The sequence below is a fragment of the Aptenodytes forsteri genome, unplaced genomic scaffold, assembly GCF_000699145.1.
Source record: "Aptenodytes forsteri isolate BGI_AS27 unplaced genomic scaffold, ASM69914v1 Scaffold8, whole genome shotgun sequence".
In the NCBI taxonomy this organism is placed as follows: Eukaryota; Metazoa; Chordata; class Aves; order Sphenisciformes; family Spheniscidae; genus Aptenodytes; species Aptenodytes forsteri.
The window spans coordinates 10,297,454-10,324,764 of NW_008796218.1; the positions used below are offsets into that span (position 1 = coordinate 10,297,454).

Consider the following 27,311-nt stretch of genomic DNA (forward strand, 5'->3'; position numbering starts at 1 on the left):
TTGGAATGATCACAATTCAAACACTCTACACACAGAGAGAAATCCATTCATGCTATGACACAGTCCAAATGTAAGGGGTTTTTTAACCCTTCACATGGACATCTGAAGAAAGGTAAGTGCCAAACTTTTGATGATATACCTGCATTTGCAAAAATAAAATAAAAATTCTTGTCTCAGATGATTGCAATACAAATACTTCTTAAAAGGGCTTTTGCTCTCATATTTGTTGGAACATTGACAATACAGGACAACCGAAGTAGGAACCACGGTCCATTAAAACACGCTCAAAAACAGATTATAGTAGGAGGCAATGAAAAACCACTGCTTCTACGCAGAGATATACTGGCATCCATGCTTTTCAAAACTGAAGAAAACCCTTTTTTATAGCAAAACAAAAGGCAGAATTAGGACTAGACTGAATTAATCTTATAAAGTGTGCGGCAAAATGCCAACAGCCCTCTGGTGGGACCCTCTGCTAGGAATGTCCACCTGCCACCAGATCACGTTGCTAGCTTGTCATTGCTTTTCAGTCAGTGTATACGTTGCAGCATGCCTAATTGAAGCTATTTCCTACCTAGGACCACTCCCAACTCCTACACCCCCTGCTCCTCAACTACCTCCACTCCGAAAGCTCCCCTAGCCTCACCCTTTCCAAATTCTTCTTCCTTTCCGATGCCCTCCCACATCTGACCCACGTTTCTTCCAACTTCCCACCCCTCTTCTCCCTCAGATTCCTCCTATATGAACCGTCACATACACGAGTCCTCCCACCTTATTCTGAGTCTGTTTTTCCTAAAAGGAAGGGCCTTAACTGCTCCTTCAGTCCTGCTCATGGGCACTGCTGTTATTGCTACTTCCCTCTACCCTCTGTGCATCAGGTAGCTAAAAAACCCAACAAAACCCAACAAAAACTAAACACACACACACACAAAAGAAATAGCAGAAACCTAAGACATACCCATGACAAATGACAGAAACTTTTGCAGGGCTGTACTCTTTGCTGTTTTCCCTGACTCACCTTTTATTTTTCTCCTTTATAAATAGCTTGTTCTCTGTATTTATTGTTGTGTTGTTATAAGAGATCAAATTAAAAGAATTTTAAGACAGTTTTCCGTTCTTTAGTTTCTGGAAATGAAACAAAGATTTATTAGGTTTTCTACAGGAGAGCCAAATACCTAATGCAGAACAAGTTATTTTGATTGCCTAAGATACTTACCAACCAGTTGCTGATAGTAGGAGCTGCTCTTCTCTTTTAAAAAGCTGCATACATTCAGCCTCTTGCCCTTTTTTTTTAAAAAAAAAAAACTTAATAAATTATAACCTATATCTGGAATGCTATCAAAAGCTTCAGCCTCCACACTGCAGTGGAACATTCTCTGTGCCTACCCGCTTCCCAAAGTGTTTTTTGGAGAAAACAACAATCAACTCCATGGGCAAATGTCTCACTTTATACTAATCTTGGTTTGAGAAGCAGCTCTTATACACAGGACCATTAAAAAAAATATTCCAGCTCTTCAGATTCACCTTTTTCTGCAAGCAAGCGGCTCAGAGAATGCCTACCATGTATCTTATGGCCAATATCCACATCATGGGACTTCAGCCCTCTGTGTGTGGGGAAAAGTATTTGTAAGAAAATATCTAGAGCAATTCATTGTAGTGGGGGGGGGGGGCCCGCAGAAAACAGACTAAAACCCTCTACAGCACCATTTCTTCCCATAGGTACATAGAGATGATACTCCAGTTTAGCAAGAAAGAGAACAAAAGAAAATAGTGTACCTAAAAAACTCCTGAATCACAGCAGAAGTCTCTCTCTTACCCCAATTGTCTGGCTCCCCACTTATCACATCAGTTTAAGACCTGGCAGACACATTGTAAAAATTAATTCAGAACATTTAGAACCCACAAATGTAAAAAAACCCAGATAAACCAGACATGCTCAATCCATGCAATATAATGAAAAAAAACCCAACCTAGAACTGCATTTCTACATATTGAGATCAGAAAATGTAGTCTAAATTGCCATTTTTTTCCAACAAGCTAACTTTTCAAGACTTAATATTTTAATAATAAATGACTAAGCGTTATAAGGTTTTTGTTTAAAAAGTGTTTTCACTTTAATGGGTTTAGTTAATAACATCATGAATGGTACAAAACTGTCCTTTTTCACATTTCCATACATTGTATTACGGACCACCTGAAAATCTGGACTAAGAATGCATGAAGTGTCTCTTAATTAGCCCTAGCTTCATTTTTGCCATATGTAGAGGAGATATGCAGAAAAACATGCATTTATTAACAATGACATGTTAATACTAGCTTAAACAGTAAGATATGGCAGAATGTGCATTGTGTAATGCACAGATATGTAATAGGGTAAGAGACCAAATGTCAAGTGTTGGCAGTGAAATAAGAAATGATTGATGACACACTGACATTTTGTGACCATAGTTTTAGCTTTTCTGTTTTAAAATTGTTTTAAATAGTAGTAAATATTTAAATAATATTTAAAATATATTTTCCAATGGAAATCATTTACTTGGAAGACAGCCTGTAAGATCTGACTTTTTAAAAAGTAGTATTTCATTTCGACAATACATGAATACAATACATGTCATAGAACTTCAAAGACCCTAAAGTCCTTAGCCATTTCCAGAAACAGTATTTCAATCCAATTTTGTCTCAGATTTTTTGCTAGCAAAACTTTGGAAGTAGCATCTCAAAGAAAACCTGCCTTTAAGAGAAATACTGTACTTCAGTAAAAACAAACCTAATGTAAACGGGGATGCCACACTAAAGGAAAAAACAGTGGAATTAAAAACCAAATAATTCATCGTGCAATGAGTTTAATTTCTGTTTTGCTAATTCATAGTCTAAGGAGGGTTTTGTTTTTTCCTAGTGCATCTTTCTCTTGCAGTCAAATGAGTGCTCAATTTCCACTGTCAGATGTTAAGGGATGAAGACCTCACCATCACTTCAAGGGGAAAAAAAAGAAAATAAAAAAGAAAAAAAAAAAGAAAGAAGATTGACGTGTGGGTGCAGAATTAGTTTTCTAAAATGCAACAAAACAAAGCAAAGTATTTGTGCAAAAAAGTAATTTGTACATAGACTTTTTTCTAAGTTTGCTTCAGTATAAAAAAACCTCTTCAATCCCGCTAACAAAGCTTTATTTGATTTATGATCCTTCAACACACTTGAGAGTTCCATGTTTTTACTTATTCTGATTTGGTAAATTAATAACCCAGCCACCATTTTTGCAGCCCAAGACAAAGATGGAAGCTCCACTATATTAATCTTCAATAGTCTGGGGTAGTCACTTTTATGCAAGACAGGTTTTTCCTGTCTTCTACAGGCACAGTGCTTGTTTAACTGGCCTTGGAAATAAAACAGCCAAAAATAAGCCAGGTCACCTTCTATGGCAGTGCAGAGCATCCTGGCCTTTTTTTTGTTTTGTCTGGGTTTTTTTAAATGGTTGTTGCTAAAATTACCTTCTTTTTAAATACGGACAAGCTACTCCAAAAGCCTCTCGTTTCTTTTTTCAGCCTCTAAGGACTTGGATTAAAACAAACAGCTTCCTAAAGCTACTTCTAGATTCAAAAATCTAGAGTTAAGTATACGGTAGCAGTATAGGAATCATTTAGAAAGCACAGAGACCTCTCTCAATTAGTTGCTTCATAGTCGTATTAGGAAGGGATGTGTGAGAGACAGTCTGACGAGTTCTTTACTATACCATCAAGGAGCCAACTTTATTGTTCCTTTGGTCTGCATCCTAATCATTTTTAAAACTACAGATTAGGAATTCTCAGACTGTGCTGTGCATATCACTGTAATGTGACAACAGAACTCTGCCTGGGCACGTAAATACCTCTCATGAATCTACACGTCCTGCCAACCACCCCCACCAATAAGGGAATACACTAAGTAAATTTGGGAACACCCACTATCGATTACAGAGTATACCGGGCACATTTCTACTATATCTCCAGTGTGCATATTTACATTAAAATAATTTTAGCTGATTGCTACCAATGTTGGTAACTTTGCTGTTTGGTTGCACAATACGAACTCTAGCTCCTACCAGATTCAACACAGTACAACTGAAACAATAGCAACTCTTCAACCCTGTGTCTACCCTTCACTGTGAAAATGAATTAGCTTCATGATTGCTCCAACGATCTGCACATTCTTCCTAAACCAAAACCCATCTCGCTCTCCTTGATTATAGTAGACCTAGCAGTAGCACAATGCATCTATTAACATGATAGCGACCTCCCTTTTTAAAGAAAAACCACTATGAAGAGGCTTTAAAAAAGGCAAGGGCACATACCCATTTCTGTTCACTGTAGTCTGCATACAAATTGTAAAGGAGAATTATTGCTTTTAAAAGATGAAAAGCTTTGGAAATATGGTAAACATCCTACAAGGTTCTAAAACTAATCAGCTAAAATTCTGTACATACCTTTATATTCAAACCTCTATTTGATTACTCAAGATCAAATCATTTCATTTTCACATGTATTCATTAAACTCTTTATAGTTCTACGGTCTAATGAATATTTAACAACTAAATAGGATCAAAACAGATAACAGGAAAAAAGGTCACATGGCAATAAACATTATTTCATTTGGCCAATGAATAGTGAACCCTGCTTTCTTGGCTGAAATTAAGGCACTAAGTGGCAATGAAAGGATAAAGGAATGAATTTTTTTTCTACATTATCTGAAAAAAGACCAACATGACTATTTTTTTTAGGACGCCAGTAGAGTACATATCCATTCCGAATGACTCAGTAAGGCATTCCATTGGCAAATTTAAAGAAAATGTTCTCCTGATTAGAGCCCGTTACATTCATTGTCTGAGTGTGACTAGTGGCACTACTAACTGTTTACAAACTGGAGGGGAAAAAAAGCTACAAAGATGTCTGAAGACTTGAAAGGCACCAAAAAGAGAACAGCTCTGCAACTGCCAGTTCTACAAACAATTATGTAAGCTGTGTTTAACACTGCATATAGTCTATTCAATCATCAATCTTTGTTGACGAAGATAAAGTGTAGTAGCTCTTCATTTAAACTCTCAGTTAATCAAGTGCTAGTTTAGTAAGAAATTTATTTTCACGTATCAGAAAATAATTGCAGTGTCTAACACAACTACACTTAAAGCAAAACTAGTCTAGTATGCATTATTCTGGTTAACACTGAAGCAAACCTGTATAAACAAAAGGGTTACCTCGAGATATATAGTTTACAATATGAAATCAACATATAAATGAATAGGATTTACTGAAAACAATGGAAAGTGTATTACAAAGATACATGAAACAATTTTAACCACAATATTTTCTCTGTGAAAAATACAACTATTAGTGAGATAAAATGTACAATTGAATTTTTTTTCCAAAAGAAAAAAAAACACAGTATAAAGGAAAATATTTTTTTTCTTCAAAACAGGGAAAATAGTTAAGGTCATTGTCTTTCATTACAATATAATTTGACACAAAAAGCAGTCATAGGATTGCACCAACTCCATGTTCAGTCTCCTGAACATGACAATAGTAAAAGGAGTCCATAAAGCATAATGACATTTCTGGATTTTATGATGGCAATATACGTATGCAGAAACTGATGTCACTCCAGCTCTGTTCACAAAATGTACAAAGCTCTAAATTTGGTGGCCAGACATGTAAAAATTAGTTCACCCCAACGCTGACTTTTCTGTTGCTTAGTCAGGGATGGAAAAATCTGTAGTATTTTAAGTGTTGTTATCTTTTTAGCAATAAAGAAAAAAGTATATGTAGTGCATGCTTTATCACTTGTCAAAAACATTTCTGCAAATAAAACTAAGTTATCCAGTAGTTTACAAAATAGAAAATAATTCTTCAGGTTAAAAATGTGGTTAGGTTTACATTTAGTTCCACCTCCAAAGGACTGGTTTCCTTGGCAGCATCACTTTTCCTTAGCAAGAGCCAAGGCACAAAGTTCCATAAAGAGAAATAAAAATGGCTACAAACAAGAACGCAGTCTGGCATTGTAAAAGAAATCAGAGCCTCCCTCTGAGCTTTCTGTTCCATCAGGTTAGTGCCGTAGAAAAATGTGAGATTTGGGATACATTTTTGTTATGAGCATTTCTGCTGGACACGATTCAAAAGTTCACCAAACTTTTCAAAAAGATCCTCCACCCATTTTATATTTTTCATGCACAGCTGCACAATCTCTTCCTGTCCTAGATCTGCACTCTTCTTCTGAACAGAAGAAATCTATTTAGAAAAAGAGAAGGGGGGGAGAGAGAGAGATGCATACACATATACATGTTAGGCTGCCAGCATTTCAGAATTTTCGTTTTTATAATATTCTGCAGTTAAACACGAACATTCTTTGGAAGAAAACCTTTAAGCTTTAAAAACAAGGGAAAACGCCCCCGAAAATGCATTTCTGAACAAGTGAGCCAGAGCTCAACTCTCGTATTTCTGCTACCTGGAATATTTCCACCAAGGATTTGCAGAAAAATAAAGGATTAGGCATTCTAAGACAAAAAGTAGCTTCTAGATCTGAGGAGCTACACACACTGATAAAATGTGTTTTGTCTATTTTGGATAACAGTGAAGAATGCTTACCTATCCTGAGGGAAACTGATTTCACACAAACCTTGTAAGCCTCATACCTGAATGCTCTCGGCAGCAGCGCCCATTAGGGGCAACAGATGTGCTCGGCATACCCCTTTCTTTGCCACAAAGAATTGATTAAAATAGGAGGCCACAATCCATGCTCATTTACCAAGGAGAAGAGAACAGCCCCTCTAGTTGGACTCAATTCCCTCAATAAATTTCGTCAAAGAACGTAAAAGTATCTCAAAGAGAACAATACTTACCTCTTCTTTACATGTTAGATATATGTGATATTTGTAATGATGGAGTGAGTGATACAAAGAATACAACTGTATTTTTTCTGGATCTACCGTAAACTCCTGGAAAAAGAACAGTTATTTTAGGTAAATTCATGTTATTTTCAAGACAGAGATATGATAGACATTTTCTTATGTAAACAAATTTGTTTTCAACAATTCAGAAACGGTGTATTTCATCCAAATAATTGCTTTGACATATTTTGGTACACTCTAATTTATATTACATCACAATTATCTCCTATCTCCAATTTCCCTACCAAGTTATTTTATCAAAACTAGGTTTAAGAACGCTTTCAACCCTCCTGAATGCACTGCAAGTCTAAAACAAGCAAGACACCCCCTTCTCAAGAACTACTGCAAGAATTACCAAAGCTGAACTATTTTTCTACCAGACTGATGGGTATCATTGCAAAAAAGCATATAGTTTGTACTTCAGAAGAGCTGATCTACACTTACCTAACACTCATGTTACTTTGGCAAGAAATATAAGTGTGGGCTGTATTTACAGGTCATTTGTCTAGCCACTATTTACTACTGGGAGGTAAGCCTATGTGAGCCAGTACCTAGCAAAATCTACTTATAGTGTTCCCTAGGAATACTATGGAAATAAACAATGTGTACATCTCAAGCTTTACCACGTTACTTTTTAAAACTTTTTTTAAAATTTAAGATACACAGCTTCATTCTGTCACTGGAAATGAGGAAAGGAGCAAAAAAGAACTAAATTTTTGAAAAGTGTTATCTAGTCTCAGTTTTTACAATATTAATATTAATTTTTCATTTTTGATCTAGAAGCCATCGTATCATTTACTTTAGAGACTTTGCAGGAAGTTTAAGAAACTGTTACCATTATGAGCCACACAGTGATTTTACCACAACTGCACTGTTGAAGGCAAAATGGTGCTGCTTCAGCAACAGTCCAGGAGGCTGACTGCTACGCAGGAACGGGGTCTGAAGTTCAGTCCTTGCTCTGGTGGTGACAGAAGCAGAGCAGGCTCTAGCAGAGGCTCTGCTGTCTGGCATGCTACAACGGGTGAGAAGCACAGCAACAGCAGAGCTCACCTCTCCCTTCCCATCCAACTACACCTACCGACTGCTGCCTGCATAAGGGAAGCAGCGTACTACTCCTTCATCTTCCTGCAATCTTGAGTGGTTGCTACAGAAGTCTTCCTGTATAAATATACAGGATTAGAGCATTTGGGTCTAAACATAGAACTTAAATGGGGGAATAATTATGAAATGATTTATTATATTTTGTCTCCCTACTGGAATATAACTGTGTTTTACAGATTAGTTAAAACAATGACTTAATATACTGCTTTAAATGTTTTTTAACATTCCCTTGTTACAGAAAAAGCACCTCACTCAACAAAGATTTTATATTTTGATAAATCTACCAAAAAACCTAATACATGAAGCAGTGTTTTATGTAAATGTGGTTATCATATTAGAAGTCAGATGGTAGCAGCAATAAACCCTCTGAACACTCACCTGTGCTAATTTAGTGGTTGATTTAGAAGCCCTCAGTGTTTTCTTGTTGTAAGCTTTACCATTCATTTTGATCTTAGACACAGATGTCCCTCCACTTTTTGTCTTAGAATCCCGAGTGATCACTGTCAGTTCAGGAAAGTTTTCCAAAGCATTCTTTGAACAGAGCATATAAAGAAAAAGGATTATGAAAAATTCAAGAATGGCCAGCCACCCAGACTGCTGATAAATTGGCCATTTTTCTTTGAAAAGTTAAGAGTGCAGCCAATTATAAAACAATTTATTCTTCCACAAAGACCTGAGAAAAGGTCTTTATCAGAACAAGCAACCATATACAGTTTGAAAAGCATGGCCACCTGTTCTTGACTACTATGATTTTTCAAGATGAGAAGATCCTTTTATTGCATCTTAGATTATCATCTGTGATGCTTTCACTAGAAAGAGCAAAAAAAGGCTCCACTAGGCAATTTTTACCTTTTAAAATGCTTTCCATTCCATTTCTACCCAAGAATCTCTAAGGCCAAGTTACTTGGAGATGCGTAAGTACTTAATGCCTAGTCAGGCGCTGGAAATCTGCCAATTGTAGCAGGGATTGGATGCCTAAATATCTTTATATGTTTTGTCCCAGCTTTTGCAAAGTACAAATTAATTGCATCTTATCATATCTGTAAGGTAGAAAAGCTTATGCACAGTGAAGTACATGGCTGGTTTAAAAAAGCACAAGTTTTTAAGACATACTAACTCATGGGAGTGAACTGCATTTCTACCAGCTTCAGTTCTACATTATTTGCGTGAGTAAATTTGAATACAACTTTGTTGTACAAATACAGCATTATGTTAGCGGCTGCTTTGAAATAGTTCTGTTGTGCTATATAATCTGGTCCTGAAAAAAAGTATTTCAAGTTAAATGAACATATATATCTTTGTATTATACTCCAGCATGAGGGAAAAAATCAGGCATACAGAAAAATGTATCAATGCTGCAGCTTAAGGGCCTAATTTGGACTACTGGCTTAAAATATGAAGTTGACTACATTTTTGTATTTTCTTTTAACAAGCAGTACTATAATTCAACAACCTCCCCTGCCAATACTTTCTTAGCACTTTATATACATCAGCCATTTTTCGCTTTATAAAAAAACCCTCTCAGTAAAAAGCTGTAAAAGCTACTGCAGAGAGATAGTTGCATAGTGGTAGCAGTAACCTCGACTAGCTAACCTCTCCATATACAATACTAATTGCAATGCTTTCAAACTGGAACAGCAACTTCAACAGGTTTAAATTATTTAGGTTTTTCTATCCACTGTAATAGCCTTCCTGAAGGTTGACTTTGAGTGTCAAGGGGCTTTGGCCACTTCTGCCTTCCTCTGGAGAATTCCTATTAACCAGAACAGTTTACATGGCCGGACCACTGACCTAAAACAGGCAAATTTGAATTGGAATGAAGAAGAAAATACTAGTGATTCCCGCATCTTTGAGAGCACAAGACATAAAATGGTGATGATTATTTCCAAATTACATTTATACATTTCGGCTAAGATGCTTCATTTACTGAGCTTCAACTAAAGCAACAGTAATATTTTCTAATTTTGTTTATAAAAAACTATAACCCAAAGGACATAATAAACTGTTAGAACTATAAAGAATGTTACAGGCAAAACTACCAAACACTGACTGCTAACTTCAGCGTTTGATTTGGTTCATAATACAGTGCTAAAATATCCCATATTAACTGTATCCAGTGAAAAAAACATGTTAAATTCATCCGTGCTTATCAATGCAGGATAGTAAAAATATTCAAACTGAATGATACTCATGAACGATAATGATAATTTTCACTTATTGCTTGCTTCAGTACCTCATTCAGCTCTAATATCTGAACTAGTCATTTGATCAAAGCTGGAACAGAAGCAGACTTTCCTGTATTAATCATCAGATTAACCTGAATCTTAAAGAGTATCAAACACATTTTCCTAACCAACACAAACACTTATGACAACAAACAGGCGTTTCATTTTTATCCAAAATATTGACCCAAGGATGACACAAGTTGGTACCTTCATACCAGAAGGCAAACATAAAAGGCTTTTTATCTCACAGTTTACATCACAAGCAGATCCCTTCCTTACATCCGTTAACTCCATAAACTTCTTGCAGATCATACTGTGAAATACAGGCTTAAGCTAACTTTAGATATGATACATAATCTGCTTCTAAGTGAACAGCAAATAGCAAAGCTATTATATTAGTTATGAACGCCAACTGAATAAGCAGCTGTAATTACATGTTAGTATTACGGAAGATTATATTAGGTTTTTTCCCTTAAACGGGGAAAAAAAACAAAGTAAGTTACCTCTCACTTTGTGTGTACTGTGAATGTAACCAGAATTCTACAAATTCATATCCTACCTTAACGTGGCCTATATTCTCTGCATAGACAGGTCTAAAAGAAGCAGCTATAGAAATAACTATTAACACAAAACTGTCACCAGGAAAGAAAAACAAAAATGGAGGGTTAATATATGCTACCTCTTTGAGGCTCTGTGTATGGTTTGAAACTACACAGCCCTCCCCATGCCTTCCTACTGTAAGGAAGAAGCCACAAGAAATTCTGTTCAAGCAGGTACAAATTGTACAGCTGTTGGGAAAACAGCATAACTAACAATAAAAAGTTCAAGAATCGTATGAATTTACAGCTGTTTCACTGGTTGATGATGTTCTCATCCCTGAAATAAGGTCACTTAGTGTTCCACAAGACTTACCAGGAATGGGCTGTGGGGAAAAAGATCTTTTAAAGATTTCATGATGAAAAAGCAGAACTGTCATGTCTGATATTATCTCCCTCCTCACCTACTTCTCAAAAATAAGCACACAGCAGTACAGAGAGACAACTAATTCTCCAAGAAGCGTCTCTGTACTGTGGACATAAGGGGACAGGAGAAAGACAGGTGAAAGAGCAAGTTTGGTCTGATGGTGTTTATAGACAGGTCTGCTCTACTGTTCTTGGTCTCAAAACCGTTACAGGAAGAAATAATCAGTCTGATTATAGACATCAACAACTAGTTCTCAGACAAGAGTGAAAATAACCTTAATTCACTTTACTGCACTTTCGAAATCTGCACTGTTGCTTGGAGAGTAGGTGGGAACGGTAGGAACCGCAGTGAGTATCCTCCTGTTTACCTTCTCTCTGCTGAGATGGTATGGCTGCTCTCTTCCCTGTCCACATCCAGACCTGGTTTTTATTACCGTGTCAAAGTTGCTGTAATATGGGCTTGTTATCCACACTCTTCAAGATACATGAAAGAATGCACAAATGAGTTGTTTGCAAGTCCCTCTGTCCTGGTTTTAAACTACTCTGATCATGTTCTCTACTTCAAAGAAGTTCAGACATCTGCTCCACAGCATAGCTATTTCATGTAAAAGTTTATTAAGATTTTTAGGCAATACAATCACTTAACCAAAAGCTCTAGAAGGACAGCAAACATTTTCTTTTGGCAAACTTGAGAGGCTTAAAAAACGCTTGAAAATGAATCAGAAAGCATGGGCAGCAAAACTAGAACTTTACCTTTGCAGTATAAACTCCTCCATCACAAAACGTTCTCCAAATGCCACATACAAGCATTGAATTTATAGCATCTCTTTCAAATCCACATTCACTTCTGTTACAAATTTGCCTTCTGGGTTTTAAGTTGTGCCTGCATGGTATGCATTCAATGACTTACTTGTAACATTACTTTAAAAATCCTAGAATTTAAAAGAGAATACCTTGAAAGAATGATCCAAGCGTAATTTGGAAAGCAGCCTTTTCCTATTGTCATTCAGCATGCCATCAATTTTTCTCATGTGAGGCAAAAGTAGCTCATCTAAAAGATACATTAAAAAAAAAAAAGCAGCAGTTGATTATTAAGAGACACACAGTAATGAGATTCCTATTCAATCTATACTTCTACACATTAACGTAAAATGTGGACGTAAAAAATAATGCAATATGCACATAAACTAATTTCAAACGTGAGAGAAAAAAGATCTCTTTTTTTGGATCAGCCTGCTAAACTGGTCTAGACATTATGCAGTTTAATTGCTGCTCCTTCTCTGACTTTTCTTTGTTGAAAGGAAAAAATTAAGATAGAGCAATATAGAGCATAAATCTTAGAGACAATTTCAAACCATTTCCTAGATAATCCTCTTCTGTGCAACACAACTGGCAGTTTTATGAAGACAAGTATGTGTTTTTGACGTTCACTATTCCATATTACAAGAGATGACGCTGCTGGCATTTATAACAAAAGAAATTGGGGAAAGTGCTTACTGATAAGTTATCTGATAAACCACTGTAAATTGCACAACATACATTTGAACATAGGCACGTAGCCATGAATGAAAATTTACAGCTCAGTATGAAGTCTTTTATTTATAAAGCCAATTTCTTTGCTTTTAGTGGGACTACTGACATAATGCATGGGTATGAAACCTTGAAGCAAGTGTGCATTGATGCACAACCAGAGCAAACCAGGAAAGAAGAGTCTAGAAAATATTTTTCTTAAATACAGGCAAACAGAATATAGTACAAAACAACAGCCTGCAACTAAATAATATGAGATGATTGCTCTTTTGGGACCTTTATCTTTACACATGAGTGTTTTGCTAAATTTTGAAAAACAGAACCGTTTTGACTTTTGTATCCTGGAGTCCACCATGGTGAATAAGTCCAGACATTTTCTCCTCAAAGTAGTGAGGAGATCAATTGTCTTTGATCAGAATTTTAAGGTTTCAGAGTTTGAAAAGCAGAATTTTTAATAGTAGCAAGAATCAGAACTACTTATAAGGGTATTTCTTCATAAGAAAGTAAACGCACCTTGAAACACTGTAATTTGAAATAAATGTTTGCTAAGATTTTGAAAGATAGTAACAGCAGGAACAAAGAGCTCAGTTCTGACATTCACAGCACAAGCCTAATGTAACAAAGCAGACAAAACAGTATTTCTAAGTTACTTTGATTATTCAAAGAGATAACACAAATATACATACATATATGTACACACATGTAAGTAATCTGCGTAAAGTGTTCTTCAGATGTGGGCATGTAGCTAAAAGTTTGGTGGGTTTTTTTTTTTTTCCTTTTTTAAAAAAAAAAATACATTTGCCTTGCTGATCAATAACCTTAAAATCTAATTAAAACATACAAATGTTAAACATACTGTACCATTGCTCTTTTCCAAGGCTTGCATTGTGTCTGGATCCAAGGCAATACTGACAAGCAACTCCATGTAGCTCTTAAAAGTTTCTTTCATAGCTCTTGTATTCAAAAAGCGAGTAACAAGGGGAGCTGGAGGTACAAGCTCTGAAAATTAATCAGAATATAGTGATTTTTTTCCTTGAACATCCTGCAAATATTTGCGTTTTTCAAAACTAAAGGCTTTCTCTCTTAAAACACAAGTGACCTCTACTGGTATCCCAAGAGATTAAAACTCTGTACAATCAGAAGTAATACTCAGACTGCTTGCATGCCAAAACCAGGTACAAACACCAAAACTGGTACAAATGGTACAATTTTTTGTAGAAATACGTACAATAACTTGTAACTATCAGCATTTAGATTATCATATTTTAGGGAATTTAAACATTTTTCTATTATTGCAGCTGAAAGTCTAGAGAAAAGGGATAATGAATAACTTCAGTCAAGCAAAGTGCCCTAAGTGCAGGTTTCATGTCAATGCAAGTAATTCCTAAAACCACAAAACTCAAAAGTCGTCCAACAGAAAAACATTCAAAAGCACTAGTGTCACTTAGGAGCCTGCATACTGTCGAAGTCAATCCCACCCAATTGTCCAAAAAACACGTAAAACAATTTTTATCAGTGAAGCAATGTAGGCATAATTGTGCTTAGTCTGAGGAAGCTTTTATTTTTTCATAGACAGCAATTTCAAACATGCACATGGAGTAGTCATCAGTATTAGTAAGCATTCTGGAGCTTTTTGAAGGCTCCATGTATGATACCAGTATTTTGCAGTAATTTAGCTAGCAAGGCTGTTAAACTTTCTCAGATATTCACATTTCTATGGGTGACTATCATCATCAGTTATTTGAAATTTTAAATGTGGACGGTTGTACATATTAATGGTTATTTAGGTAAGTTTGCTTGAAAAATGTTATATCAAAGCTGCTGCCTTCAGCAGAGGCACTGTTCCAGTCCACCAACCCTAGCTCATCTATAGTTAAAGTCACCAAGGCCAACGTGCTTTGGAAATACTGCAATACAAAGCACGGGTACTACATAGTTTAACTTCAAACATACAGGAAATAAACAAAAAACTGCAAAAAACACTGTACATCTGCTACCACAGGTAATCTCTATAAACATAGCACACTTCAAAAATTCCTTTCTGTTCTGGAGAATTACTGCAAATGTCGTATCTCAACGTTCCAAGACACCGTGAATGTCTTAACAGCAAATCTGCTCAGCAGGCTGCATTTGAACAGCTGGCATTTAGACAAGCAATGAAGCAGCCAAAAAGTCAACTGCTGCTTCTCCTTGGGTTTTGAAAAAACATCAGTAACATCTGAATTCTGCCCACATCTGCATGCAGACAGGCATTGCAGGAATGTTATTTTAGACATGACATGGCATTGCAATGCAAAATTAATGAAGAATTCGATTCTTGAGATGTATTCAAAAATCAAATCAGCTCCTTCTCCTGCAATTGTACCTGTCTTAGAAAACAAGTAGTAAAAATGTATTTAATTGATAAACTACATTTGAGGTAACTTCACTTGCACACATTTGCTCAAGTAATAAATAATAAATAATAATAAATAAACAGCAAGTAAAAAGTTCTAAGAAATAAATTTTGCGTGGCACTGTCAGATTTTAATTTTTTTTTCTGAGGCTAGTAAATAAAAATTTGCAAGATCAAGCAACATATTTTTATAATACTATTTTCAGTTAAGTTCAAATACGCCTAGATGCTAACAACAATATCTCGCTCACCATCCTCATCACTCTGGGCCTCAGGTGAAGAATCAGACTGGGAAGACGAAAACTCTTCTTTCCACTTCTTCCTTTTCTTTGGTGGTGGTTCAGCCTTTACCTTTGGCTGTTTAGCTTTGCTTTTCACAGAAGAGACTTTTGCTGCTGTTGGTTTTGGGGTTGGTGGATCAGGGGTTTTGTTGTTGCTACTACTAGGTTTGCAATGAATAGTTCTGCAATATTATGAAGACGATCTTTATGAAAATAATTACCACAAAAGTTTTGGCATTAATAAAATAGCTATAGCCTTATTTAATCAGAATATATACCCCATGGGTTATATATACTTATTTCATTGTCACATGTAACTAGGAATTAGGTCATACACAATATACATTTTTTAAACAATGTTTAACAATTATTCTCAACTGGCTATGATTAAATAGTATTCCAATTTTATAACTAGATAGACAGGCACAGAAAGTTTAAATTGCCCAATGTTAGCAGAATTTCTGAGCTATAGGAGATTGGAGCTAATATTGAAATTGATTATGTAATGAAAAAATCCGATTTGATAGACTTGAACAAATACTAGTAATCAATAAGATTTGCTGACAAAGTGAATTTGGGATATTGTATCAATACAAAGATGGGAGAATATCAACGAGGTAAAAATGCAGGAAATGCAGGATCTTGGAATAAGAAACCAGACAACTCCCCTCCCTTCTCTTCCCACCACCCAAAACAGGAAAGCAAACAGGAAACTTAGTATCATAAATACAAAGTTACGTACTTTAGGACTAATAATGCAATGCAGTTTTGAGAACATGGCGGGGAATATAATTCTGGGAAGCACCAGGCAAGATTTTTTGTCCAAATGGGAAAGTTCAAATGATAAAGCAGTGAAATGTACAGTAGAAACATTGTTAGTATCTTCTAGAATATTGTGAATAATTCTAATCATCTGTCAGAGATGAAGACTTCAAACTGAAATGGATGGAGACAATAGATACTAGGATGATTAGAGGAATGGAAAGCCTGCCTTAGATGATCAGGAAGTTGAAAGACCTTGATTAATCCAGCTTAGTGAAACGAAGACAGAGGTGGAATCTGACTGCTCTCCAGAAATACATCATGCAGTAAAAACACCAGGGAAAGACAGAAAGAAAAGTCAAAAACAGTATTGAGAGGAGAATATATGGACACAAGCTAATCATGATCATGTTTTGGCTAAAAGACAGGATTGTTTCACAGCACTGGAGGAACAGGTTCTGGAACAGTCTTCTGTAGCCCAAGAAAAAAAGAGCATCAAAATCCTAGATAGTTTTAAGTAGATCACAATCATTTTATAAAATTGATTATCTGATGGCATTGCTTTCTTTGAGAGCAAACTGGACTTAAAAACCCAGTCATTTCTTGAATGAAGAGCACTGTAATTTTTTTCATTACTGTTTACTAACATCTGATACAGAAAACATATCTGCGTTAGATTACAATTATTGAAAAGCCATAGAGAGAGAAAAGCTTCAGATATCATCTGAAGTTGTGAGAAAATAAAATAAGCTAAGCATTAAAGCATGACAGAGTTTGTACAACACAGAATCTGCAATCTTTTCCAAAAGCACAATCAAAGGTCAACACAAAACGCAATACCAAAACCCTTAGCAAGTGAATGACTTGAAGTGAAAACCTTGTCAGAAGGAAAGTGACAGAGGAAATCTCAGAGACAGCCAAAGTGCCTGCGTCAGAGATGCTTACAGTCGGAACATTTTGCAGGACCAGTAGTATATTTACTAGAGTAATCAAAACCATACTATGTTTGCCCTGCATTCTTTACGCAGCTCTCCAGAGTGACAGATTTGCTTGGGTTTTATTTATCCCTGTTGGTGGTTTAAAAGCAATACTACTGGAATTACTAATTTTAAGGCATGGATAGAGGTTACATGGGATGACTCAAAGTGGTAAGGCTTTTGGGGGTGGGGTGATGGGGGTAGGGCAGGTGCAACAAGAAAAGTAAAATACCCTCAGTGTGCAAGGACATAAAAAAGAAGGAAAAACATCCTTGTGACAACCAACTTCAACAATGAACTTTTGTTTTTAAATTAACTTTCCAGGATTGAGAAGAAAGCAAGGTACTTCTAGGATACTGGGACAGGACGATCGTGGAAGCAATCCGGAAAAACATACCTAACGTGCAAAGTCCACAGGATAGGAGAAAACAACACACAAAAATTTAAAATCATTACACCTGTAGGCTTCTATCCTTATGCTGAGTAACAGGGCAAAAGATGACAGAAAGAAATCACGTGTGGAGCTCTAACACCTCTGAAACAAATGATTATTGCAATCCACAGATTCAAGGTAGGGAAGTCTTGATATGGCAGTAATTTATATCTCATTTCTTAAAGCAAAACACACAGTTTTCAACTTAAAGCTGAATTAACATAATCCTGAGTTATAAGTTTATTAACTTGTTTATTAAAAGAGGGGTGTTCTTTATATTAAAACAATATGGCAAAATGGAAAAAAAAAATTTGAAATAAAAAAATACCTTTGACTGTATAGGCTTGCTTCGTGGTTTTTTTGAACATACTCTGACATATTCCTTTTTGTTTTTATTGAAATAAAATACCTTGCTGACTGTATAGGCTTGCTTCGTGGTTTTTTTGAACATACTCTGACATATTCCTTTTTGTTTGCATTTTCAATGAACTTCACATACACTCGTTTATATTTTGTTTTTGCATCCCCAAAATACCCAAGATACTAAAAATAAAAAAAGAAATACACAAGTGTTTCTGTTAAGTAAAATTATTCAGTTTAACAATTAAAAATTTAAATACTGAGGAAAAAAGTCAGTTTAAAAACAACTTGTTTACATACAAAGATGAGCCATCCTACAGCATTTATAATTTAAGAGAAATTCTCCAGTGGATTTCCACATAATATTTAAAGTAAGAAAATAAGGCAAGAGGTACTTTGGGCTTCATTTTCTCCCCGTATTTAATCCTCCCCATGTGTTATCCCAAAAGGACTATCTGCCTGGCAAAAGGCTGCCTGTTGAAATTGTATCCTATCTGTATCCTTCCCACTGTGGAAAGCAGTTGGTTCACAAGCCTGCTTCCACTAACTTTATTCTGGTTGAGAAAACTTCTTCCTTTACGCAGCCTGAATGATACCAAAGAACTCATGTTGGAAAGCAAAGAATCTGCCCATGAATATATTTAGAGAGAATTTTAGAGTAGGAGGAAATCAAGAAACCTTTTTTCCCCTCCCCACCCCCCAAGGATGCTCGCTAAGAACGTATGTCAGAATCACATTTTATTTTGTTTCCTAGACTTCCATTAAGGAAATCAGTTCCCATGAGGCTTCATAAGGAATTTTTAAGACTCACACTGTTAGTAGCAGCAAACTCTCTCTGTCCATCTCGCACTTCAGGAACAAACTTTTGCAATAAAGCCTTCTGTACTTTCCAAATAGCTGGAGGCTCTTTTCCTGTTTGCAAAGCAACCTGTAAGAATGTAAAATTATTTGCTAAAAACAGCGCTTATTTTTCTCCCAGAAGTGTGTTTGTGCATTATATTTTTTGATAAAGTTACCCAGGGATAAAATGGAAATAAGTAATTAAAAGTTCCAAACCCTTAGTCATTACCTGCCATTTGCATCAAGACAGTACAACACGAACTACAGTAAGTATAACGCAATCTACAAATTTTACTTTCACAGTGATGAAGTTGTGCCAACCAGCTTTGCCTATGGCATGATGTCTTAACTCGTGTACCATGCAACTGAGCCACAGAACTTTATTTTTTAAAACAATATAACATTTTTCCAATTTTTTATTCTTTTGCTCTATGAATTATTTTTTAAAACAAAATGCAAGAATCATAACAAGTAGCAAAAAGCTTGCAAGTCCCTAGAGATTCTGTAGCAGAAGCCCAGGTACATTACAGCAAGATGCTTACACTAATGTGAAAAGAGATAGTTCAGTATGAATTAGTGAACCAGAGTTTACACTTTCAGTTCAACTTCACCGTAAAGAAAAATGAGTTTGAGTTGATTTTCTTCTTCATGTGGTTTCAGAAATAAACTATCTTAAAAAAACAAATTTGTAATTATTAGCTCTAATGAGAATTCTCTATAAATCCCACACACAAACTACTAACTCAAAAACTCTCTTTTTGGAAAACATATAATCAAGTATTGGTTCCTTTTTCATGACTGTTTAAATAACTAAAGAAATAAACACCACAAAGCTTAAAATTCAAAACATCTCATAACAAAACTTAATGAGTTCTGTAAGTGATGAGGGAATATTTTAAAACTGATAACACTTGTCTTATGTGACAAAGCTACATGAATTCATTTAACACTTAAGCTCAAGAGGATGAACACACAGACAAGTAATCAAAAGTATTAGAAAATAATGGCAAGAATATTGCTGGCTATGATAGCAACAAAAGGAAAGGTAAACATGCAGAAGAATTTAAAATAGAGAAGCAACAACACCAAAACAAAACAAGAAATCAGAGGCAACAAGGAACATTCCCATAAACCCATGTAAAGAGCTGTACTGGTTGCTTATGGAAGCCATTTCTTGTTGGAATAGCAAACAGAACCTCTTCCAAAAAAGAAAAAGAGACAACCCCAAGATCTTTTGCAAAGGTCCAAAAGTCATTTCTTCACCACCTCACACTTGAAAGCCTACTACTATCTTAAAAAAAAAAAAGTAGTCAACAGCCTGTGAAAAATTTATGCTTTTTAATATTAATAAAAGGTAATTCCAAGTTCTAACAGAGGTTACCAGCACACAGATATACTTTATTATGTACGTAGTATAAAATGGGTCATGTACATACAAAACATATTTGTAACCTGCACTAGAAAGACACCTTTAAGGCATTTTGGCAGCAGCCAGGAAACATTAGAATAGAAACACAAAACTAATCTGCAGCCTGTCCCCTTTTGGTAGTTTGTTGAGGCTAAATTCACATGGAGGATTTTTTGTGATTCCCCCCCCCCCCCCCCTCAGCTCCCGGTTCATTTTTTGTGTCTCTATATCTTCAATCTTCACTACAAATTCATCACGTTCTCTGTACATGCCCTCTCCTCCACTGTCCGTATTCTCCTCATCAGTACATCCTTCTATTGCAACAGTTGCCTGTATTTTTGCCAATTGGTCTGAAGTCACAGCATCCTGTTGAGCTACTTTTAAGGGGTCAGCTGGATTCACTTTCTCCTGCACACTGACTACAGGAGCAGTTGTCTGTGGAGATTCCTGCTTTATTACAGCAGTAGTGGTGGGGGGGGCAGCAGTAACAACTGAAACACAACTGCCATTTTCAGCTTCTGAAGAAAAAAACCCAAATTTTAGTTAAACAAATTATGAAGGATTAGCAATGTAAAATGGGAACTAGATTTATTTTTCTTCTTTTCTGTTACAATACATATTAAAAACAACTATTCTAGGAAAAATACCTGTTCTAAGAGTTAAAATAGAAGCATTATCTTGGCCACAACTAAACCTTAAACAAAACCAAAATATTGTAGTTAGTATACCTCTGTTTGTATTAAACTGCTGCATCTATCAGCATCTAGAAATAACAAAGATGAAAGCTTTAGAAAACAATTTGACAGTTACAGACATGATCAACAGGAAATAATGTTGTAGTTTGTGTGAATAAGCAAATGCAACAGTCAAAGTTACAACATTGAATCTGGTTTCCAATCTGCTGATGAGTAATGTTTTTTTAAATTGGATTAAGGAAAAAGAAATACACATGAAATATGAAAACATTTGCTGTATGACTTTTGGACATTTATCATTTATATCTTGCAATAATGTAACTGGAAGTCCCAGACTAAAACTTTGACAATATCCTAATAATTTTTAATATTAACAGAGGTGAGCAATAAGAACTGATGATACAAAACAAAGAAGGGAAAGAACATTCTTCTTCTCTATGCCCCAGAGCCAAAGGAAACTCCCACTTTTCAACGTGAAAAAATTAGAATCCTTTTTAGATATTACTTTATATGCTTTTATACATATTAGTTTTAACACTGACTTGCTGATCTAAAAGAAATCAAGTTATATTAGCTATACCATAATTACTAATATCACTTAGGAAACTGGCATAAAACTTGAGAAGATAAGCATTTTACAGTTTTGTTACAATCACTGTTAACTGTTGACTTTTTCACTTGAAAAAATATAAAAAAGATAGCGTGACATATTTTAATAGATGTCATTCAAAACAAATGATTTAAATATCAAACTAATGTGTCAATATAAAAGCTATATACCAGATACGTGAAGATTCATTAAGTCAATTCAGTAAGATTGCTAAGCCACAAAATACGTTCTTCTGGATATATCATATCACATTACTGCAAATATGTTGCATTACTTTGTTCAGTGAAAGCTATGACAGCTTTAATTAGAAGCATTATTAGTTCCCCAAGTATATTTACACATTCTTCAGAACAGCAGATAAACGTACATATGCTACTTAATACTACCAACGAAAGACTATGTTTTAATATTTGTCTTTCCATACTTATGTGCAAAAACAGACAGGAGGAATTACTAGAAAATCTGCAAAACACCAGTAAGAAAGAAGTCATTACTCAGCATCTTGTATAATGTATAGTCTTGTATACAACAAAACAGGAAGGTGAATTCAAGAAATTGGTGGTCTAAATTTTACATCCTTATGAATAATAAATATAAATATACAGTAACATTGTAGAAGAAATCACTGCAAATAAAACACTAATAGAAATGCCCACCCAACAAAAAACCTTTGAAATCTTTCCTTAGGAAGTTGTACATAGAACATGGCTTATTAAAATTAACAAGCTTCAGGAAGAGGCTCACACCATAGCACTGTCCACATTTTGGCTTTCTAGGAAAAAAAAGTCACTGCTTTCTTGTTTAAAATACGTATTCAACCGGAAGACACATGAGGAACTTCATCTTCTGTAACAGACTTTCCAAAATGCATGAACTTAACATAACAATAGAAATATCCACAGAAGAAAACAGAACAGTAATTAAGATGAAGTATCGCTTAGTATAGCATGTCTTCTGCAATCTTTTTCCAGTATTTTAGGTCCGTTTATTACAATTTAAGTTCAATTGTGCTATGTATTTTTCAGTAAATCACGTCACCCCTAGAGAAAAAAAATCTCCCTCTCTCCTTTAATCTAAAAAGAGAAAAAATTACTTCAATCTATTTTGTTAAGAACCAGGTTACGAGTTGTGGGTCCTAAGAAGAGTTTAAGAAATGTTTCATTTTGTCCCTGTGATTATTTTGGAAGGTAATGGTATTTCTCTTGAATTAGTAGAGTTATGTGATTGGCTGGATAGTTTTTAATTCCTTACCAGAGAAAACAAACTTCACTGAAAAGGTCTGTCTAGGCAAAAACATGCTGTATGTTGAAAATACCTCAAAACAAAGCAGCTTCAGTTAAAAGCTATGAATACTGACAATGTAACATACAGCATAGATGCAATAGAAGTGAAACTGAGAAGCGTGTGGAAAACTACCTACTACTGTGATCAGTGGTTGCTGCCTGCCCCTCCCTGCCCAACACCACCCTCCCCAGATTTTGGTTTTTTGTTAGCAATGTAGCAACATGAAGCTACAACACTCCTGATTAATATGGCTGAAATCAGTCAAATGACTCCCATCTTGGACAAGACTAGCCAAACCAGAGTTTACAAGTACAAAAACTGTTTTCATCAACATATTCTGTGCAACTCCTATCATCACAGAAAGTGCAAGTTTAACTCTACTTAGGAAGAACTTAACCTCTGCTGATGGCAATTATTAATATGTTGTCTTGCTAGAATTTTTTTAAAATAGATTTAAAATCTCTGACATGATGGTTTGTTGAGGTTTCCAGATGAAAAACATATTTAGCATTCTAAGCCAAAGAAGAGAACAGACACATTATTCCAATTCTGGGCTAAAATAACTTTTTGGCATTAGAAGAGTCCTACTTAAGTAGCATGAAAAAGTTTATCTACATATTTTCTAATTGTGGAAAACACTAGTGTAGTTCACAGTCAACACACCTTTTGAACAGAACTCTTAATCATGGCTGTGATTAAAACCAAAACCAATCAAGACCTTTACCTGAACTGAAGATAGCTAAAATTATTCTTTATTTTTTCCCATCAGCTACAGAATCTCCTTCAACATATGCACTTGTAGTAACTGTTTTACCTGATTTGTTCTTTCTGTCAGATGTATCATCCAGGGCTGACAATGCAGTAGAGATGCTCTTCTGAAGATCGTGGTTACCCCCCACAGAATCATCTTCATCAGAAGAAAATGAAGGCAACGTTTCTAAATTTTTCTTAAGTTCTTCATCAACTTTTTTGGTTGGACTTTCTCCACTAACCTCAGCAGCTACAGGTGCTGCTGCTGCTGGCTGAGGCTTTGCAGAGGACTGTAGGCAAGGGGCACGAACTATTTGGGTAACCGGTCGCCTAGTCCTGTTTGGCATTCGTACAGCTGGAGCTGAAAACTGCTGCCTAGGCCCAGACTTTAGAAAGTCTAAAAAAGATGCGATAAATCCTGTTTTGACTTCAGGCTGTTTTTCTTCAACTTCTTTAATTTTTTGCCTCATTCTTTCCTGATGCTGGTAAGTATCATAACAACTTTCAGAAACAGGAGAAGAGTATGTCAAACATGAGTCAGTTCCTCTTGAATTTTGACGTTTACACTGTCCACTTCTTTTTACCTGTTTCTGAATCGCACTGTCATCTTCTGCAGCATTCTTGTTTTGGCTTTTTCCTTTGCTTTTTTTCTTCTGAAGGTTCCCTTGAGTTAAATCTTGGCATTCTTCTTCAGTTCTACTAATGGTTCCATCTGCACTTTGGGGCACAGATAGTGGCTGCAATGGACCCTTTGACTGGTTACCTGCTACTGTACTATCATCACCACCCATATTAAAATCATTCTCTGAAGCAGCACTTTCTTCACTTAGACTCTTACCACTTGAAACAAATTCTGTCTCTCTTGCATTCAGTGTACCATCAGCAGAAGCATCATTATCTTCTTCAGATTCGTGACTGATGCTAGATTGTTTCTTAACTGGAACAGACCCTTGCTCTTGCTCCTCTTGACCAGGGCCAAGGGTGGGAGAGGTCATTCTCGTTGGTACATTTTGATCAGAAGTGTCAATGTGTTGTTGATCAAGGTTCACAGTTTTTGTCTGTATTGTTGACACTGGTGTAAGATTTATAGTAATTTGGCCTCCATTCAGAGAAATATTACTTATGGTTGCTGGCTTTCCAACTACAGTAGGTGTGGCACTGAAACCAGAAGACACATGTCTTACATCCATTGATCGGAACTGTGCTTTAGACTCCTCCCTATTTTCAACAGACTGGATTTCCTCTTCATTAGAAGCTGATTTGGCAAAGTCAGATGGTGTCACTCCACAGGCTGCTGCTGTTGCTGCTAAGATGTCATCTACATTGGATAATATATTCCTCTCATCACTGAGAAGTATAGATTCTGGGAAACATATTGAACTTAGAGAAACAAACTGATTTTTTGAATCATGTTGATTTGTCTGAGTAAAATGATCTTTTGTTGTCAAATGTTGCTGTAGTGGTTTTGATGGCTCAGAAATGTCCATTTTCATTACTTCTGAATTCTGAGTATGAAGCTGTTGCTGAGAATGACCCCCATTACTTTGAATAATATGACCATCCATCTGAAGGAATGGATGTGTCACTTGTTGAGGACTCTGTATTCTTTGCACTTGCGGTGATGCCTTTGCTTGTCCTAAACCTGACTGCAGTATTGACTGATGAAGAATCTGCAAGTCACAGGCTGACTCCAGAAGTACCTGTGCACTGGGCAAACACAGCTGATGACCATGTCTTAAAGCATGAGGTTGAACCTGCGATGGTGTACTAATGACTTGGCCTTGCTGTTCTTGAGCTTTACTTTCATGTACCTTATGCATAAGAGAATGTTGCTGGTTTAGTTCTTTAGCACTCACAGTTACTTGTGTTGTTTGCATTAAATTAGCTGTCTTTTTTATATCATGGCTTAGGCTAGTGATATGGCCAATATGTTGGGAAAGCTGTTCTACAGAATTGACCGTTCTTTCATCTTTTTTTGTTCCTTGAAGAGTAAGTGCAACAACTTGATCTTCAAGACGAGAGTTACTTCTGATTACACTTTGAGAGTATCTGTCATCTGCTTTTGAGACCCTATAGGATGCATCCTGAGCATTGATTTCCTCATCAGTTAGCCTTTGAGTGGAAGATTCAAGAGAAGCGTGCTGTTGCAATGCCTGCATATCCTGCATTGATAATTCCTCCTCTTGTTTTGATGAGGCATACAAATTAGAGTCAGACTTCCTTTTAACATATGACTTTGTTTCCGAAGAAGGCCTATTGTTCTGCAGTGTCTGTGAATGAGCTGGGGACGCAAAAGGAGGAGACTGGACAGATGGCAAAAACTTTTGAGACTGCGGAGAGGAAGATTCTTGTGATTGAGAGTTCTGAGAAGAATGTAAAGAAATATAGCTCTGATTTGGACTCGAGGCTGGAAGAGTTTGTATCCGAGGAGAGGCATTAAAGGAAAGAGAAGGCGATGTTAATGTTAAAGACTGCCCTGAAGAATAGCTTTCTGAAGGACTAACAGCTGATAAAACTTGTGATTGAGATGAAAAACTAACTTGGGGTTGGCTAACTGGAGATAAACCCTGAGAGTGACTAGAAGAGTAGCTCTGAGATTGACTGACTGAAGAAAGTTCCCTCGTTTGCCCAGAGTAGTTCTCATTTGGAACTGAAGTCAATACCTGTTCCTCTGAGGAGTAACTTAGAGTTTGACTATCAGAAGTAATAGTTTGCGATTGCCCAGAAAAAGTCAATGTTTTATACAGTGAGGGCAGCTTCTCAACCTTGCTGGATGAGAAATCCTGTGAGTGACTGACAGGTGGCACATTCTGAGCCTGGGATGAAACATAGTTTTGGGACTGGCTGACCGACAAGAGGCTTGGGAGCTGTGCTGTAGAATAGATCTGTGCTTGGCCTGTAATGACAGAACTCTGGTTTTGTGCAGTTTTGGCATAGCTTTGTGTCTGCACAGTGGGAGCTACACTTTGAGGTTTGGGGGTCTTCGTTGACCTTGGAGGCTGCTTCGTGGAACAGTTTTTCACTTTTGCTGTGGAAGGAGATGGAAAACCAGGTGATGGAATCGCAGATGTGTACGACTGAGCAAGTTCCACTGTGACTTGAGAAGTTTTCTGCTGTGGTCCTCCATTGCTCACCTGAGTAACATCTCCAACTGGACTGCAGGATAATGCTGAGTGCCTAGATGTATCCTGAAAATTAACTCCACTTGTACTTGTTAAATAGCTGTGTAAGGAATGCTGTGAAACAGTCAATTGAGCCTGAACAGACTGAGTACTTGAAGGCCGCTGATGGTGTTTAATAACACTACATTCTCGCTGAAGTGCTCTATCGATAGAAGCAGTGGAACCAGTAAAGACGGATGTGCTATATGCCTGAGAAACCTGCTGAGCTCCTCCAAGGGTTGAAGGCAACAAACTAAATTGAGGTTGCAAAAGATGGGGTGCAGATTCTTGAGCAGAACGATATGTTGATGACTGAGGTGGAATACTGGTACTTAAAACAGAACTGCCTAGGCGCTCAAATGTCAAAGCAGTTGGAACAGTGCCTTGCGATGTTTTAATCTGTAATAAAGGATCATGGGTAGTCAAGAGACCATTTGATGTAGCACTGAAAGTAGTATCCTGAAGAGTAAGAGAAGGGGTAGTAGCAAAGTTTCTACTGCTGAAAGTGTTGGGATGCTGATATGCTGATAAAGCAGATGTTGGTGGAAATGTTCCAGAGGTTGGCAAAGCTCCAGTAACAAATAGTTCTGTGGCTGTTGAGGAATGCATACCTGGAAAAAACAAAAA

General features: G+C 36.3%; 1 protein-coding gene across 1 annotated transcript in view; it reads right to left on the bottom strand.

The window, feature by feature from the left end:
* Positions 1-2,095: 2,095 nt before the first annotated feature.
* Positions 2,096-27,311, bottom strand: part of QSER1 (glutamine and serine rich 1) — a 44,927-nt gene continuing 19,711 nt past the window's right edge. The window contains exons 5-14 of the mRNA XM_019474527.1: positions 23,588-27,295; positions 20,403-20,702; positions 18,748-18,869; positions 17,986-18,119; positions 15,375-15,586; positions 13,590-13,727; positions 12,152-12,249; positions 8,390-8,542; positions 6,863-6,958; positions 2,096-6,251 (exon numbers count right to left, since the gene is read on the bottom strand). Coding sequence (XP_019330072.1) covers positions 6,111-6,251; positions 6,863-6,958; positions 8,390-8,542; positions 12,152-12,249; positions 13,590-13,727; positions 15,375-15,586; positions 17,986-18,119; positions 18,748-18,869; positions 20,403-20,702; positions 23,588-27,295 — 5,102 coding nt within the window. The 3' untranslated portion in view covers positions 2,096-6,110. The remainder of the gene's footprint in view (positions 6,252-6,862; positions 6,959-8,389; positions 8,543-12,151; positions 12,250-13,589; positions 13,728-15,374; positions 15,587-17,985; positions 18,120-18,747; positions 18,870-20,402; positions 20,703-23,587; positions 27,296-27,311) is intronic.